At 58.6% G+C, this 18,154-nt stretch overlaps 1 protein-coding gene across 1 annotated transcript in view; it reads right to left on the bottom strand.

The window, feature by feature from the left end:
* Positions 1–18,154, bottom strand: part of LOC111158720 (ribosomal protein S6 kinase A2) — a 147,643-nt gene that overhangs the window by 24,274 nt on the left and 105,215 nt on the right. Inside the window, 3 exon segments of the mRNA XM_022520947.1 lie at positions 1,271–1,373; positions 9,873–9,937; positions 17,675–17,763. Coding sequence (XP_022376655.1) covers positions 1,271–1,373; positions 9,873–9,937; positions 17,675–17,763 — 257 coding nt within the window.

Genomic DNA, 18,154 nt, shown 5'->3' with positions numbered 1-18,154 from the left:
CCCAGGACCCTGAGATCATGACCTGAGCCGAAGGCAGAGGCTTAACCCACTGAGCCACCCAGGCACCCCTAAGCTGGGATTCTTATCTAAAGCCCTAAGGAGGACGCCAGAGGGCCCTGGGGGTTGAAGACGGCTTAAGGTTGTTGGATCCCCTGGGCTTTGGTGGAGACTCTCAGGGCAGCGCACGGTAGTGCAGGGCATTTTGGGAGAAGGCAGACCTCAAAGCCGAAATTCTGCGCAGGAAAAAGGCAGATGGCAGGAAGCGAGCTGGGGCGCGGAACCCCAGGCGGAACCCCAGGCGGAACCCCAGGTCTGGAGCGGCTTTGCGCCCGCCGCGCCTCAGCTCTGCTGTCTAGCAGCGCATCGTTTTCAGATTCTAAAAACTACTCAGCGGAAGCTTCTGGGTTTTAATTAAGCTTCCCTAGTCTCGCACGGTGGGAATTTATTTCCCAGCACCCACAGCCCAACTCAAGCGAACAAAGTGGAGTCTCTCTTCCAAGTTTCTCCGCGTGGCGTTTTGTATCTGACCACCGATTTGTTTCATGATTATCCCTAAAAATCACAGGAAATTCCAGTTGCAGAAGTAGTAAGGACCCCCAAAGATAGGAGAGCTCTTTTCATTTTCTTCACATGGCACCATCACGTAACATACAGTGACTGATGTGGCCTGACCGCGTTCCCCCAAAATTCGGTTTGAAGCCCGACCCCTCCGCGGGACTGTCTTTGGAGATGAGGTCTTTTGGCAAGTCATGAAGGTTAAATGGGGTCAGGAGCCCTGATCCAATGGCCCTGGCGTCCTTGTAAGAACCGGTGAGACAGCAGGGACCACGCTCTTCCTCCTCGAGCACAGAATAAGGCCGCGGGAGGCCATGTGCCAGCCGGGGAGAGAGCCCTCCCCAGGAACCGAAGGAAGTGTCTGCTGGCTATCTGCAGCTCACACCGCACAGACGTGCTCGGCGGCCTTCCTCTCCCCCCGAACGCAGCTCAGAACAGGGGACACAGGGGGGGGGGGGGGGCGAAGAACCCTGGGGGACTCCAAACCAGATGTCACCCGGGTAGGGGACCGAGAATCGGTTCTCTCGCCTAAAGCTTGAAGGTGGAGACGAGAGAACAGGAAAGTCAAACAGAGCCCACCCACACCCTCCATGGAAGTGTTCCGGAACACCAGACCCTCAGGCTAAGTCGCCGTCCCTAACTGGCCGGGGAGGAGGAGGAGAACCCGCGGTGGGACAGAACTCTGGGCTGGCTTGCCCTCGCGGCCGACACACACCTGTGGGCGTCCGTGCTGTGAACTCGGGGTCAAAGTGGAAGGTGTCCTCGGGCCTGCCCACCGCTGGTTTGAAGGGCGGCTTGATCTCCTTCCTGTACAGCTTCTGCGGGGAGAGCAAGACAGGACGCTGAGGACCACGGACCACCTGGGGAAGACGATGTGGGACAGCAGAGCCGGCGGAGGGGGAGGGAGACAGGCCTCACACACACCGCCGGGGACGCACCCATGGCCGGCTCCCTGGGACACACTGAGTGGGTTCGAACACACGCAGAACGCCGTGTCTGTTACGTGCTGATATCATGGAAGGTATCGGATAGAGCTGGACGCTACCAAAGCCATGACTAAACCATGAGGAGTTGGACACCTGCTACGTATCCTCCATTGAGGGCAATATGAAGTTTTCAACCTTTTTGGGGGGGGCAGAATGTTTTTCTGAAGGATCTAACCACCCCCCCACCCCGGAAACAGCAGGGAAGAGCCCCCGCTGCTTGGCACCCTCCTCCCTGCCCTGCCCTGGCCACTGTGGGGCCAGCACCTAGGGGATGCTGGGATGGCCCCCAGCTAGAACGAGCCAGGTCCTTCCTCACACAGCCCAGAGCCCATGACCAGCACTTCCAAGTCTCCAGATGGAGACTCACGCTTTTTCAGAATGGCCTGACCTTTGCTGCACAGAAACTCCAGCCCCCCACCGCTTCCCTCTGACGCTGGCCTTCTTGAAAACGCCTTCCAACCAGGTGATATTGTCGCCTCAGGCAAGGCAACAATGTGTTGTTCTGGGGAGATGCAACTTTGGGAGAATACCGTGTGGAAGCAGGCCTGGGAGCGAGGTGGATAAAGCCACAGATGGGCAAGAAGGGGGTGTGGGCAGGTGGGGGAACCTGGGGCCAGTCAGGGAGGTGATGGAGAGGTGCGGGGCCCTCAGGCCTCCACCCTGGCTGAGGCTGGGGGGGGGGGTGGCAGCCGCAGTGGGGACTTGAGAACATCCCCATCCTGGGTCACTCGGTATGCCCGGGGCGTGGAAGCCGTGGTGCTGGCCCGCGTACCGAGAGCCTGGTGGGTTGGTGCACGGGCAGCAGGGCTTGGACACCAGGAAGGGGGTCTGGCTGCAAACGTTTAGCACGAGTTTTCCCAGTTCTGCCTGATCAGAGGGGACCCTTAGTCCCTTTCTTGGCGCTTCCGCTCAGCAGGCCTGGAGACAGGGACCCTGATGGCTCAGAAAGTGGTCGCAGTGGCCCCCGTCCCATCTGTGCTAAATCTCTCCATAACACAGAAAAGCAGCTTTTATCAGCCTGTCTTTATGTCTTTACAGACGAGGAAACCCAGGCTCAGACAGGTTGGCTGAGCTGTGTGAGGTCAGGAGTGAGGGAGGGCCAGTGTGGGGAGGACCTAGCACCCTGACCTCCCCGTTACAGCAGCGCTCACAGTGAGGGAAGGTCCAGCATGGGCAGGAGGGCGCGAGGCCCCGATCCCTGCTGGGAGCACATCCTTTTGGAAGCCGAGGTGGTAGTGGGAACTGCCAGGAGTGATGGTTAGAACAAAAGCTGTGTCCGGCCGGCGACTGCCGGGCTCCCCCCTGGTTTAACAAGCCGCAGGGGTGCACAGGAAGGAGCTCCGGGTGTGCCCCTGGAGCCGCCAGAGGACAATGTCCACCCTCGATGATCTGCTCATTTCTTGCCCCAGGTGAATAGATTTCATTAGGAATTGATTTACTGTGTAAGCTCTTTCCAGAAATAGAAAGACGCTATTTTCCTCGGTGACGCACTCGGGTGGGAACAAACTCCCCTGGTGTCTGCACCTGTCAGAGGAAATCACACGAGGACGGGTGAGCTGCGCGCTCCGACTGAAATGGGGCCGTTACCAAGACCGGTGGCCCAGGCGCAGCCCTGTGGGGCTCAGACCCTTCCTGCTCACACGTGCGATGCTCCAGGTGTTAAACCAGTGTCTGTCCTGCTGTAGGAAAACTCACATCCTCTCCCAGGGCGGTCATGCGTTCTCTTGCTATTGGGGGGTGGGGGGACGGTGGTGGGGAGCAGAGGGAGCGGGAGGAAAGGTGGGGGACATCTCCCACTTTACGAAAACTCATTGACGTGCACACAGTGCTGGCTCTTACTTAATCCAAACGAGAGGAGAGGCGTTTGCCCTTAAAGCTGAAGGTCATACATTTCAGCATCTATTCTGGCTCCAGCTCCACCAACATAGGGACCCCTGGGAGCAGGAGGCCAAGACCTGCCCCCAGCCTCAGGCTTTTCCGTCGAGTCAGTTTTGCTCCACGATGGAACATGGTGGCACCTGGAGGCATCGGCGGTGACGACCGGGTGCGTGTGCAGGCGCCTAGCGGGTAGAGGCCGTGACGTCGCTCACCCCTCTGCCGTGCTTGGGACACCCAGGAGCCTTGCTTCCCATCCGACCACCACCAATATCACTGTGCACCAGCTCTGACAAGAAGCAGGGCAGGGACGTCGAGGTGACTTCCCAAGTTCCGTCCCTCCCTGCAGAAGCCTGCCCAAGTCCACTCCTTGTCCTGCCGTCCCTCCAGGCCTCCCTCCCACGGAGGAGGATAGCAAGGCTTTGAAAGTCCAAGCGGCCCAAGAAAGCACAGGTGCCTCGTCTGACCAAGCTGACCCTCGGGGCCACATGCTTTGCCCCAGACTTCTTCCTCGCCCCTGGGAGCAGCACAGCGGCCCAGGCTGACCTCCTGGGGAGACACCGCTTCCCACTTTGCAAGTCTTCACCGTACAGAGAAGGAATTCAGAACCGCGTCTGTCCCCCGGCAGGGACGTGCCACACACTTTGTCTGGGTGGAGACGACCGCACCCTTCAACTCAAGGATTTAGTGATAACTCGGGAACAAACACGGATGTGCTACCTCCTGGTTTCCCCCGCCCCAGGATGCTTATGCCTGTCGGCCCGGTGGAGAGTCCCAGTTCCCTCCTTCCCACCACACACCCAGCCCGGGCCATTTCCCCCAGACCAGTCGCGGATGCCAGCCATTGTATGGCGCGATTACCGCACCGGGAGCCCCGGACTTCACCGGCCCTGTGCACGTGCACACCTGCTTTTCCTCGTGCTTTTGAACGGCCTCTGTAAGCTGCTGTTTCATTAAGAAGATCCTAACTGACGGAAGGGAGAGCATGGGAGAGCCCACCAAGGCCTTCCCTTGCAGGTCCCTTGGCCCCCAGAACACTGGTCCCTGGTCTCGATCTGCCTATGAGCATGGCCTGTGCAAGGGCTGCCCCAGAACCCCACCCTCCCGGTCCCTGAGGAGGCTGCGGTTTCATCCTGGTTCCCAACAGAGAGCAAAGGGCTGCATAAGGCACCCCGTGCCCTCCATACCGTACGGCTCGCTTATGCAGTCTTAAAGACCGGTCAGTTTCTTCCTGTTACTGGGTAAACTTTTGGAATGTGTTATTATTACATAAGCTTTCTTGCCCTGAGTCTAAGCCAGGAGAGGGTTTGAGGTTTTAAGGAAAAGGTCACCTTGCTTCTCATTTTGCAGCGTGAACCACGGTACGAGGGTTAAATCGGGAACAACTGGCAGCAGCATTTTGTGTAGGCTTAGAGCTGGACGAGACGCATTGACCCAGAGTCCCCTCTCTGAGCCTCTAGAACAATCCATCCCACACTGATGGAAAGAGAATGGGGTCTCATGATCAAATTCACCGGGCACCACTTTAAATCCTCTCGCTTGTCCCCGGATCTGAGTATGACACGAGTCGTAGCCACAGGGGAACGGATCACACATCAGGCCTGGATATGCCGGGAGGCTCGGAGCAGGTGCGCCAGGCCTATTTATACCGGGACGACCTTCCGGTGACGGAGGGGAGAACCAGGGGCGCGGTGAGAAGGGAGACTGGGTAATGCCGTAGGAAGCTGCTTCTAGCTCGGGGTCACGGACCTCACATCTGCAGGCAGCTTTGGCTCCAGACATCTCAAAATTAACATTCTCTAGATAGGGAGGGCACGGCTACAGATTACTCCTGAAACAGCACCGCAGAAATAATGGGGAGTGGTGCCTGGCTTGTCGGGGTAACAGGGAGAATTCCAATGGCCCCAGTGCACCCAGGGGTTCTGATGGGTCGGTGGCCCACGGAGCTGGACTCTGTCTATAAGGGCTCCCCCCGCTGAAAGCCGCTCCAGCCACGGCGTCTGGGCTGACCACACTGCAGAGCCGGGGAGCGGGTAGCCACCGAATGGAGGGTCCCATTGGGCTCTGCGAAAGAAGAAGCTCTGTTGGCGCATTTAACGTGGGATGAAAGTGATGGATTTCTTTCCACCGAGCAGTGGGAGGAGCTCCCTCTCCCCCTGACACAGGCGCCGAGATCCTGGCCAGCGGCCAGCCGCTCCCGAGAACCGAACCCCTAATATCCACTCAGCACAGGCTTGTGGGCAGGAAGAGTTCCCTCTGCTGCTGCTGGTATGCATGAGTGTGCGGGCGGGGGCTCTGGCACACGCTGCCCCCTCATGCACGGACCCTGGGCTCTCTTCTCATTGCCCTGTGCCTTGGTTTCCCTGGGTGTCCCTTCTAGAGCTCCGCGTAACCAGCGACGGTGCGCTTGGAAGGGTTCAGAAGTGGAAAGAGAACAACTCGAGGGAGCACAAACTCCGAGACTTTGTAAGTCGCCACGACGACGGGCCCTGAACGGTACAGCGAAGTCCCAGCCTCCACCCGCAGGTGTCCGGCCCACGGCGAGGGGCGCGGCGCTGGGCGGGAGGTCCTCCTCGGGTGTGTGGGGGGGATCCTGTGGCCTGCGGCGGTGAACTCGCATACAGCGACAGGCAGAGTAAACGTGGCCTGTGTGTAGGACACCCCGTGACCCCTGCCGAGGGCTCGGGGCTGTGACCGTCATTTCTCATTTGGTTCCGGAGACTGAGCGGCTTTCAGGAACAGCCAGTCCCAGCGGACGCGCGTTCGCTCGGCTTTGCGGACAAGGCGGTGGCCGAGCGACGGATGTGGGCAGCGACCCCCATCCCCGCATTCCGCTCCCGCAGGTCACCTGAAAATTTCTCCCGGCAGTTTTGGGTCACAGAGGGAAGAAGACAGCGAGATAAATATCCTTACGCTCTCCGGGCGGATCCCAAGGCAGGCCCTGGGGTCGCAGGCCCAGGCAGAAAGCAAACAGTCAGGGGAGGGCTTCGTGCAGTTGTCCCTGGCCTCGGCTGGGCACAGGGAGCCTCTGGTAGTCACAGTTTTTGCCGACGCTTCTGCGCTGTGCTTGTCTTAACCAAGCTGCTGAAACAGAGGGCACATGTGGACGGGGAGTTAGGAACATTAGCCCCTGGACACCTGCTGATGCCTTGTATTTTCGTGTCTGCTTTCTCTGGCACGGGTCCGCCGCTCGCTCGGTGAGCGACTGGGGCCCGAGGCCGGCCCTGGCAGCCGGCGGCTCGCAGCTCACGGGGGGGTAGGGAGGGTGGAGATGGGGGTCGGGGACACTCATCTGCTCCCTGGGAAGCCCGCAGCAGCACAGACAAGGCTGCGGTCCCGAGGAGAGCTCTGCTGGGAGCGTCTCGCCGCACCTGCCTCCGCTCTCCGATGGGTCAGGCTCACCGCACAACCTCTTCTGTGGCTGGACGAGACATCTGCCTGCGGCAGTCCGCTGTCGAGACCTGGGGGGCGGCTGTGGCTTTCCACTGCCACGGCGTGGACCCTGCTCGCTCACCTGGACGTGGGCAAGTGCCAAGTACTAGTTAGGAAGTAAGCGAAATTTCACTGAAGTGGTGACTCGGGTCTCTTCTCCCTTAACCATTTCCTGGCTGCTTGCGTTCAGGGCTTGGGAGAGAATGAGATCCGTCCGTCCCTCTGTCCCTGCCTCCCCCCCCGCGGGCAGATGTGGAAGTGACAGTATGGTCGGTCCCCGTGAACCTGAAGGGCCTCTCTCAGGAACGAAATGAAGTTAAACGCTAAAAGCAATGAAAGTCTGATTTCAGTCTGATTACTTGGCAATAGTACAGCACACCACCCTCTTGGTGCAGACGTCCAGTGACCGTGTTCACTCTGGCAGGGACCTGGCACCAGAAGTGGAGATAAGAGCAGCCGTGCACGCCGGGGCTGGTCTCCCCGAGGCACTCCTGCCGGTGCGGCTCCTAACGCCGCAGGAAGACGCTGGGCTTCTGCTCCGAGCTCCCACGGAGCACGTTTTCCGGACTTTCCGGGACGCACGTTAGCCCAACCTCTGTAGTGGTCAAGGTCATCATGGTGCTGTGAAAATTCCAAGCATTCCACAGAGCTGTCTTGACGCCCCCTCCAAACGCCCCCATCTTCGGGGGGGGGCACCCCTCCTTGGCTGAGAGAAGCATCTGTTCACAGAGCTCGCAAGCAGCCCCTCCCGAGCCAGGCTGCTGTGTGGAAGGGTACCGGGGCCCCGTGGCCGGGCCTCCCCTCTCTCCTGGCAGCAGCCCACAGATCTGCATCCCACATGGTCCGGCCCCGGCCCCGCCATCCCGCGCTCCTGTTTTCTCATCTGCTGTGTCCGCAGGGGCTGCGGTGCCCCGGAGAGAGAAGGAGACCGGTGGGTCCCGTCCTGAGAGCCTTTCCCTCGCTCCCTCACTCATTCACTGTCTGTCAGGGGCCCCTTCGAAGCTGGCTGTCTCAGAGCCCGGGGGACGTCTCTAGGACGTCTCTAGGACGCAGCCGGCTGGCCCGAGACCTCATCACAATCCGAGGGATGGAGCTTCTGTGCCGGGTGGAGCTCAGAACTAATCGGGAAAGATCCTCAGGTGCCGTTCTGTGAGCGAAGGACAGCCGAGCTCCTCTGAAGCCTGCGCTCCAGGAAGCCGAGGAAGGAGAGTCCGTGGGCGGCGGCGGGGGGGGGGGGGGAGCCGCTTTGACTCTCCATTTCCACTTCCCACCTTCCTGGACGGAAGCTGATGCCAACCCGGCCCTTCAAGCAGGCTCGTGCCCCTGGCAGGGAGGTCACAGGTGTGCCAGCCTCTCGAGCGCCTCTCTCTGGTCTCGGCGTTGGAAAGGATCCCAGCCCTGTAAACACTCCGTAATCAGAACCACAGAAGCTGGTGCTCCCCCAGTGGGACGACTTTCAGAAAGGGGGACGGGGTAAGGTCAGAAGCTCTGGGAACAGCCGGTTCCATCCAGCTTTGGGGCAGCACCTTCTCGGGGTAGTGAGCCCAGGGGCCGGGCAGGCTGTCACAGTGCCGCCGCCGCTGGAACTCGCCGAGGAGACAGGACGAAGACAGGAGCAAGTCTAACACGGCTCACAGCCTCCGTCCTGGAGAGGACGTTAACGTCATAGATGTGCGTATCCTGTTAGCATCTCCCAAGGTTAATTAGCTCGGGACACGAAGCCCCGGAATATGCCTACTGCGTGCATCTCAGGAAAGGACCAGAAGACACTGCCATCCACGGACGGATGCCCTCCCTGCACACAAGGCCCAGCATTGGCGGCTCCCCACGCTGACGGGTCCCAAGGCGGCTCCAAGCAGCTGGTGGCAGTGAGACTCGGGACCCCTTGGCCAGCGGCCAGCGGCAGTGTGGCGTCGGCCCGGAGAAGGAAGCAGAGGTTGGACGTGTGATGGGCCCCCTCCCCTACCCAGGGACATCTGGGCCCCAGGTCTGTGACCAGCAGAAGGCCTGCGAGGTTGCTTCAGCCAGAGCCCCTCAGATCTACACCCCTGCCCCGCTATAAATCCTACCGCCCCGGCTGCTCAGACCTGAGCCCCATCTCTCCCCCCGACGGCAGAGCCTGAACCTGGGGTCCCTGAATGCATCACCATGGAAGTCCTCCTTGTCGCTAACAAGTGTGGCCAGTAACTTGGTCTTTAACTGTCTGGATGTTTGTTTTCTTACATCCTCTGTGAGAGCGCCAGCTTCGTAGGCCTGAGCCCAAAACCAGAGACCGGGACGGCCTCCCAGAGCCCACAATGCCAGGCCCTTAGCACGGGAGAGGCCTGTGCGGCCTGGCCCAGGGGCCTGGAGACCCCCAGGGGCCCAGAGACCTAGTGACCCCACATCCTGGAGACCCACAGGCACCCAGAGACCCAGAAAACCAGCAGTCCAGCAGCCCAGTGGCCTGGAGACCCATGGGGGCTCCAAGACCCAGAGAACGAGCAGCCCAGAGGCCCAGCGGCCAGAGACCCAGAGAACCAGCAGCCCAGTGGCCCAGTGGCCCAGTGACTCCACAGCCTGGAGAACCATGTGCCCTGAGACCCAGAGAACGAGTATCCAGTAGCCTGGAGATGCACAGGGACCCTGAGACCCAGAGAATTAGCAGCCCAGTGGCCCAGCGGCCTGGAGATCCCCCAGGGACTCCGAGACCCAGAGAAGCAGCACCCAGACGCCCAGTGACCTGAGGGGCTCCTGCACCCTGTCGCTGAGTGACGGTGATCCCTGCTCTGTCCTTAGTGGTGGGAGCAGCTGCGGGGTCAACGGAAGCTGTCTGAAGTGTTAAAGGGCTCTCAGGCCCGGTGCTGCAGCAAGGGTGGGCCCTGGTCTGTGCCTGTAACATGCCAGGTTGTTCCGAAGGCCCCTGAGGGGGCAGCCCGCCGGGGGACAGGGCCACGGGCCCCTCTGGTCTGCGCCAAGCTGCTGCGTCCCGCACCTCACCTCCTCGTCACCCGTGTGAGCTGGGCACGGCCCCGGGCGACTTACGTTCCAGTCTATGGTCACAAAGAAAGGGTGCCGCTTGATCTCCTCCACTCCGTCGACGCCAGCGCCTGTCCCGAGGACAAAGCAGACACGAGCATTAGAACAAACCCCTGTTTCCACTACCTCTGAGAGCTTCTGCACAGCAGCCTGAGGGGCTGGGGGGTGCTCAGAGCGCCTCCCTACGCCTTCCTCCTGCGGGAAGGGCCCTGTTCACCGGCCTCACAGCCCACAGAAGCCACGTTCTGCCCTGCAGGCCTGTAACAGCGCCACGGACAGGGGCAGGGCAGGCTGGAAGCTTCCCGCTGCGGGGGTGGGGGGTGCCAGGGAAGCTGGAGGGGGAAACTGGAGGCCATCACAGCCCAGCTGCACATGGGCATCCATCCCTCCCTCCAAGTAGGCACATCCCCGACTTGGGGCTCGACCTCACAACCCCGAGATCAAGAGTCACATGCTCTACCAACCGAGCCATCCAGCACCCCGCCCCTGCCAGCTGCCCCATCACAGCCCACGAATACTAGCTCAGGCTGGCCTTCCGGAAGGGGGGAACGTGCAGGAGGAGCGGGAGGGCAGGCTGCAGTGTGGAGCACCTTGTCAGGCGGCTCTGGTTTGCAGGGAAGGGGCAGACAGCAGGATGGGACCCAGAGAGACACTGGTGTCCACACCCGCAGCCGCGGGGGCCCCCGGAGATGGCGTGTAAGTAGTTCTGCTGGGTTTGCTCACTGTGCCGGCCTCTCTCTTTCCTTTGCTGCTTACGTTAAATCCTGGGACAGGGGAGCAGGCGAGGGCTGAGCCTGCAGAGCGCAGAGGGCTCGGGGCAGGGAACCTGCTCTGCCCGCTGTGGCGACATTGTGACACGTTTGCGGGAGCCGCACAGGCAGCGTGAGGCCTGACGCGGACGCTGCCAACGGGGGCTCATCCGTTAAAATGAACGCACTCACTGACATCAGCTTGGGTTAGGGGACCTGCCTGGGGGGGTGGTACGAGGGAACTTGCTGTACTTCCTGCTCCATTTTTCTGTAAACTTAACACTGCTCTAAAAGGAAGTCTGTTACTTCAGGAGAACCCAAACTCTCAGGCCCTAAGAGCTTTGGGTTTTCTCTAGGATGGGAAGGCAGGAGAGGAGCCTCAGTGGGCCAGGGAGGGGGCAGGGGGCCCGGGGATGCGGGAAGAGAGACGGGCTGCATGGGCCAGACCATCTCCAGCCAGCTCCTGTCTCAGGTCTGGGGACAAGGGTTCCGTGTCACGTGGTTTGTGAGACACAGACTTCCCGGTACTGCACCCCAGACTCTGTAAGCCCAGCCCCGCTGTAGGTCAAGGCCTGGTGTCTCGGGCTCCCTGTTCAGCCTGCATCCCAGGAAGGTGGGTGCTGGTGGCTGCCGGCTGAGATGGGAGGGACCAGGAGCAGGAAGGTTTGGGAGACCGGGAAGCCGCCCCCAGCCGATTATCAGAACCAAAGAAGGGGTCTTGGAAACTCCGAATTTCTAGCTGGTTGGTCGGAACCACAGGGGATGCCCTGGGCGGTGGGATAGAGCCCGGGTCTAGGCCAACCCTGGGTGCTTCGTGCCAGACCCCCAAGCTGGTGTCTCCTGGGAAGTGAAGAATCTGTGGGTGTGGAAAACCCATGCATCTGGTATCAGAAGGGTTGGCACGAGTAGAGAAAAACGCGTTCTACCCTGCGAGGACCTCCTCCTGAGGACTTCTCTGAGTTTCCCAGTCTGGCCCCTTTGTTCTGAGATCTGAGCCCTGCAGCGCAGCCCGTGAGAGGTACCCAAGCAGACGCTCTCGGGAACCGTGGAGAATGAGTCGGCGGCCTGACTCCCAACACGGTCCCCCCCTCAGCCCGTCCCGTGGGGAGGCCTCCTCCTGAAGACCAGAGCTCTGGACGGGAAAATGCTCCTAGTCCCGAGGATTACAGTTCCCGATCTCAACCCCTGTTCCCGATCTTAGCTCTTCTTTGGTGCTTCTGGAAGCACCGTGGGTCTGTCAGAGGTGGGCGGGTCGAGCACACGCTCAGAGCCCAAGGGGGCACGCACCAGCCGCGCCGCCCGTGGGCTACACGTCTCCGGAGAATCCACACGCATTTCGCATCCGTTCCATTTCATCCTCATGCGTCATTTGCACGAACGGGGCAATTGATTATTGGGGCAATTTAAGCCCAGTGAGATGCAAAGGAAATGGAGCTTGTGGTGCAACTCCAAATTCCGCAGCGACGCATGCTGGTTCCTCAGTGACTCACACGTGCGTTTTTATTTGCAGCTTCTTCCTTCTGCTGAGTGAGGTTGGTGCTTTGAGGCCTCAGCAAACAGTCGACAGTGAATTAATTAGCACTTCGGTTATTACTCAAAAATTAGAGGCGTTCCAAAAGGAGAAAATGTGAAAAAGAAGGAAAATTTCTGCACACAGTTCTTTAAGGCCTATGTCATCCTTCCTGGGCACACACGGGCATTGTCTTGGATTCCAGTGTTACTTATCCTCCCCTGAAGCGAGGCAAGTGGGTTGTTTTGTACTGAGGACCCCTTTCTCTGTCAGCTGAACACGGGCGCCAGTGGGCAGAGCTCTGGGCGAGGAGAGTCAGGGAGGGCTGTGCCGATCCCTCCATCACAGCTGGGGCCGTGCGGTCCGACCCGTCTGGATCGCACGGACTGGACAAGGGCAGGTACTTATGGACAGGAGTGTCCGGAACCGAAGAATGATCCTTGTCTCTTATTAGGCTCGGTGAGTCGTCATGAAGTCCGCCAATGTCAGGTCAAGATGGGTTAAAAAGTTCAAGGGAGCGGCTGACTCAAAACTCACACTCTGCAGAGCATGAGCACGTCTGTCCCCGCAGTCCCTCTGCAGATGGGACTATCCCTGAGCGGGTTCACGGGGACCCACGTGTCCCACTTCTGCACGGTGGTGTGGGCGTCACCTCACGTCCAGCGGGACTCGCTTCCGTCCGCACACGTCTGTGAGCATGTCCCCCGCCTGCACTGGGGGTTTGCCCTGCGGCATCGATGACGGTCTGCCCGGTGCTCCACAGCCCTACCAAGGCGACCTCCTTCACTGGGGTGGGGGGGGCGGCGTCAGTCGTCACCTGGCTTCTACCTTCTCAGTAGATCACTCTCAAAAGGCTTTGGTGTCTGCCCCAGACATTTTCATTGTTTCTTCATTTCCACAGACAGCGCTGGGAACGTTGACTCCCGGGCCCTCTGAGATGCCACTGACGTGTTTGCTCTGTTGTTTCTGGGCCACATGGCATCCACTACAAATTCTCTTTTTCCAATTTTTAATTTTAATTTTTTTAAGTGTCACCTCTACCTGAAATGTGGGGCTCGAACTCACAACCCCGAGATCCAGAGTCCCACGTCCCCCCGGCTGAGGCAGCCCCGTGCCGCTCAGGTCAAGCTCGTGGCGCACGTTAGAACAAGCTCGCTTCCCGCTCCCGTCCCCGCACCCCCCGAGCTCCGCCGACCCACGCGGTCATGTCCGGGCCGTCCCACCGGGGACGTGAACACGAGGTCTGCTTCCTACCTCCCCACCGCTTACTCGGTATCCACACGTTATTTTTCACCGTTTTGAAGTAGGTCCCTTTAAGATTTCATTCACTCAGGGTTTAAAACGTTGGCTTGGCGGTGGCTCCGAGGACTGGCTTGAGCGGACCCGAGAACTTGGTCTTGACCACGCCGTCCAAGGAAGCAGTGTGGCCAAGCGGTCCGGATGCGACCCCCACCCCGGACCCGGGTGCACCGATTCTCTCCACGCCTGTGTGGATTTGTGTCCTGCACGTCAGGCACGGTTCCAGCTCTTTCCATCTTTCTGGCTCGCAGACAGGGAAGCCGGCCCAGAGAGGGGCATCCATCTGCTTGAGGTCACTCGTAAGTAAGTGCCAGGCAGCATGCAGTCCTCTGCCCGTCGGCCCAGTGCTGCCTCCCGAGGCTCCTCACGAGTCCCCCTCTCCTGGACCACACTTGCCATCCTCCACGTCCCAGCAAGCCTCTCTCCTGTTCAATGGCTCTGCCTTCTCCCTCTCTCTCTCCATTTGCCGCTTTCTTGGCGAACGCCAGTCTCTCTTCTGCTTCACTGCAGCCCCGTGAGAAGGAGGACCATGGTTGTGCTCCACTGTGTCGCCAGACCCAGAGTCTAGAAAGCACTGGGGAGCCCCATGCAGTTGTGTATTATTTCTAGATTACATACTACACACTCCCTCTCCTCCCTACTAACAGGTCCGTAAGGTCTGTGGAGAGGAGTGAGAAACGGGGTTGGAGGTGCTGGGGGAAGGCAGGCCAGGCACCAAACCTCACTCAAGCATGCTCGTCTTTGTTGAATACCCCCGCAGCTGACCGGGGAGGCCGGCTAATAAGACAACCATTTCCAATCTCCCATTCCTTGAATCCTGATACTTTTTCCCCACTTTTAGTTAGAAGTGCCATTCAATAGTTTCTAGTTAGCAAGAAGTACGGGGAGGTCCCAGGGTTTGAGGAAAGCTTTGCCTTCCTGATAAGAGAGGCAGACACAGCTGCCCTTATCCATTACCTCCTTTCAACCGAACGTGACATCTGGAGCTGTGGCAGCCACTTTGTGATCACAAGGCACCACTCATGAGGATGAAAAGGCAATGCCCTAAGGATGGTAAACTAAAAAGATAAGCAGATCTGGGCTTTAACCATGGTTTGGCTGCCCAGCCAATGCTTTTAACCCTGGACTGCAGTTTGAAAAATTAAATTGTTGACTTAAATAAAGTTACTTAAGTGTTCTGTGCTTTGCAACTATAAGTAATTCTTACAGGTATACCTCCCTCATGAGCAAATCTGAGTGTCTCTCTTTCCCTATCTGGAAGCCTCTCGTGAGGATTTCAGTGAGATAATGATTTTCTTAGTGCAGTGCTCCACGCACACCACCATCCTCCCGGGGGGACCGAGGCCTGGGAAGCGGAGTAAGCTGTTCAGCTGGTTGGTTAAAGAACCACTGGGGCAGAGGAACAGGAGAGCCGCCCCTGGCTGTGCAGAGAGGCCGTGTGCACGCTGGCTGGGAGAAGAGCACTGGGGAAGGAGTCACAGAATCGAAATACAGGTGCTCCCAGGTGTTGGGACCCAGCATCTGGAAGGCCAACAAAACAACACGGGGACTCCGACTGGGTGGGCTTGCGGTGGGGGGCGGTCCGGAAACGAGTGGAAACGACTCGCAATGACATTTTTGTGCACTCCAGACTCGGAAGCAGGCAATCTGCAGGTGAAGACGGGCCAAGCTGCAGCGTGGGCTGGCCCTGCACAGGGAGTATCTCGGAGTTACTCCCACTCGGACGGGCTGGCCCTGCACAGGGAGTATCTCGGAGTTACTCCCACTCAGATGGAGACAGTAATAAAGGGTAATCAATTCAGTCACGATCTGGAGAGTCAGATCAGAAATTGGCAAACAATTAGGATCTTGGCGTGGCTTTTAGAGACGAATTAGAGGGAGTGATGGTGAACAGACGAAGTCGAGGGATACATCTGCTGTTTGGTTCCCTCTCACAGTTAAGAAGCGCGGCCACCTCCTCCCCAGAAAGCACAGCAATGAAGGGGAGGGTCTGCTCTCTCTTGGGGACCCCCCCAGGCCAGGCTCCATGGGATGTGATAAAAGTGCAGCAAGACAGCAATTCCCGGACGGAGCAGCTGATGCAGGCCCCCAACTCCCCATCTGTGTTCCTGGGGCCGAGTTCTCTTGTCCCCGTGACCCTCACCTGCAGGACAGGGTGGCTCTGCGGTGATGGGGGCCTTGCTGGCGGCAGCCCCATGGCAGATACGGGGAGACCATCGATGCGGAGAGAGCATGGACCCTTCTGGCTCTCCGGAGCTGCTGTTTGTGGGGCACACAGGGCCAGGGACCACGCAAGGGGAGTTCCCAAGGATGTGGCGTGTTACCTGCTGGAGCTGGGTCATTCAGAATCGGGGCCCTGGCCTCGCCCCAGTCAGAGTCAGGACGGGAGGGCCCAGGATGATTCTTAGCTGGCGTCTTTAGGTCCCATCTGGGGCTTTGCTGAGGTGCAGGGGAACAGCAAGGTGGAGGAATTCTGTTTCGCTCAAGGTTCCTCCAGATCGTGACTCAAACCCACATACGCCCGATCAGCCTTTGAATGTCAGTGTGGAACAAAACCCAGTGAAGACTGTCATGTGCCCCAGCCTGGACCTCAGGGCTCCCTGCCATCCCTGCTGGCCCCTGGTGGCTCGGCAGCCCAGTGACCACAGCTGCTGTCCACAGAAGGCCTCTGGCCAGGGTGAGCGGCCCCTGCCTCTAGGGCCTGGGCTCTGGGGCTCTGTTTGGGGCGGCCTGTAAGGTGTGTGCAGTGATTGCGCGGGCTGGTTGTGCTCAGAGTCATCTGACAGCAGTCGTTTTTACACATGACATCTGGGGGACTGTGCAAAGCGGCTGTCGGGGCAGGGCCCACGGAGCTCTCCCCACACCCCCTGGCAGACACCGGCTCTGGGATCCGTTTAGACTCTGCAGCAACTCATCAATGTGGGTGGCTCCATCCTGGGCATCTCCCCAGTCAGGGTTTACAGAGCAGTGGGTCTCCGGGGGTCAGTGGCGGCACTGACCCAGGGCCACATCTAGACACAGTTCGCTTTGCTACGGTGGGGGGGGGAGGGAGGCATCTAGGGAGAGAGCGGGATGCTGCCTGACATCCTACAGTCCAAGATGGTCCTCCCTGAGAAAGAATTACCCAACCGAGATGTCACCCGCGTCACTGGAGACACCGGGGGACAGCTGGTCCCATTTAGTTATTTATTTATTTGAGAGAGAGACAGCATGAATGAGGGGCAAAGGGAGAGGGAGAGGCCGCTCCTAACGAGCCTCCCAGGTGCCCCCTGCTTATTCCGTTAAATGTGCCCTACATCTGGTACAGGTGTGCCATAATTTACCCAATCGTGTCCTTACTGACGCACGGTCACCTTATCTTCAGGTCTTTGCTAAAGAGAAAGATCATCAACAAGCATTTTTTAACATATGTAACTTACATACTCGATAGACTTCTAGAAGTAAAATTTCTGGGTAAAGCATTGTATACAGTTTAAAGCATTGATGGGTTTTGCCAAAGTGTTAAAATGTCGCCCCATCTGCTGTCTCGGCGACAACGACGGTGGTGGGGAGCAGGGGGGCCCGCACTCTCTGTTCCCCTAGCCAGTGTTTGCCACCATGCGGGCGGAAACCCGATGTCTGTGTCCTTGTTCTCCAGGTCCCCACGCAGCCCACACTCTGTGTGGCACCTGCTTCCACCTGGAAGGCGCCACTGTGTCACTGACCTCATGTCACTATGCCGGGCACACGCACCAGTGCCCATGATGATGAAAAGTGAGGACCCGCGAGTGGGCAAGGACTACTCAGCAGCTGGGGTGACTGATGGGCAATCTACGCAAGAATTCATTTGTAGGAGAAACACCACTGAAATGCAACTAGGGGAACCTTTTGCAAAGAATTATTTTGAAAATGTGTTAGTACTTAGTTAATATTCATGTAAATCTTGATTTTAATATATGTTGAGATTTATTCATTTAAGAGGGACTAAATAAGAATCAGCTTTCAGCTGTTCTATCCTTAGTTTATGGGGTTCTGAAAGGGAAGTGAAAAGTGCTACCATTTTGTGTAGAAACAGGGACTTACAGAAAAGAGCCCATAGGACTTGGCCAGTGACTGGGTTTTGGAGATCGTTGGAGCAGGGACACAGGACACTATTTGTACCCCTGTTTCAGGACCTTCGCTTTCAGTGAACTTGGACAAACCTGTAGCCAGACAAGAGGGGAGCAGGTGGCGGACAGCCCCTGCCGTCTACTGGGTGATGGGACTCTTACCCAGTCGGTTGCATGGGTTCCGCTTGAAGAGGGCTCTCAGCAGACTCTGGGCCTCCATGCTGAGGAACTGCGGCATGCCCAGCTTGGCTCTGCAAAACAGAGTTGGAGTTTGGGATGGGAAGGATGACCAGAGTTTTCTTGGGCACTCTGGGGTCCCGCTCAGTCCACATCAACACCCAGAGCAGCAGCGCCCAGACTCTTGGTCTTAGGGCTCCTTCACACTTTAGAAGTCATGGAGGGCATCAAAGAGCTTCTGTTTATGTGGGTTCTACGGAAGAAATTTGTATAGTAGCTATTTAATAATTCACTTAAAAATAATACAAACAGGGGCACCTGGGTGGCTCAGTGGGTTAAAGCCTCTGCCTTCGGCTCAGGTCATGGTCTCAGGGTCCTGGGATCAAGCCCCGCATCGGGCTCTCTGCTCAGCAGGGAGCCTGCTTCCTCCTCTCTCTCTGCCTGCCTCTCTGCCACCTGTGATCT

This window comes from Enhydra lutris, unplaced genomic scaffold (genome assembly GCF_002288905.1).
Source record: "Enhydra lutris kenyoni isolate GAN:26980312 unplaced genomic scaffold, ASM228890v2 scaffoldscaffold62, whole genome shotgun sequence".
In the NCBI taxonomy this organism is placed as follows: Eukaryota; Metazoa; Chordata; class Mammalia; order Carnivora; family Mustelidae; genus Enhydra; species Enhydra lutris.
Note: the sequence above shows the minus strand (reverse complement) of the source record. Positions and strands in the feature narration are given on the sequence as shown.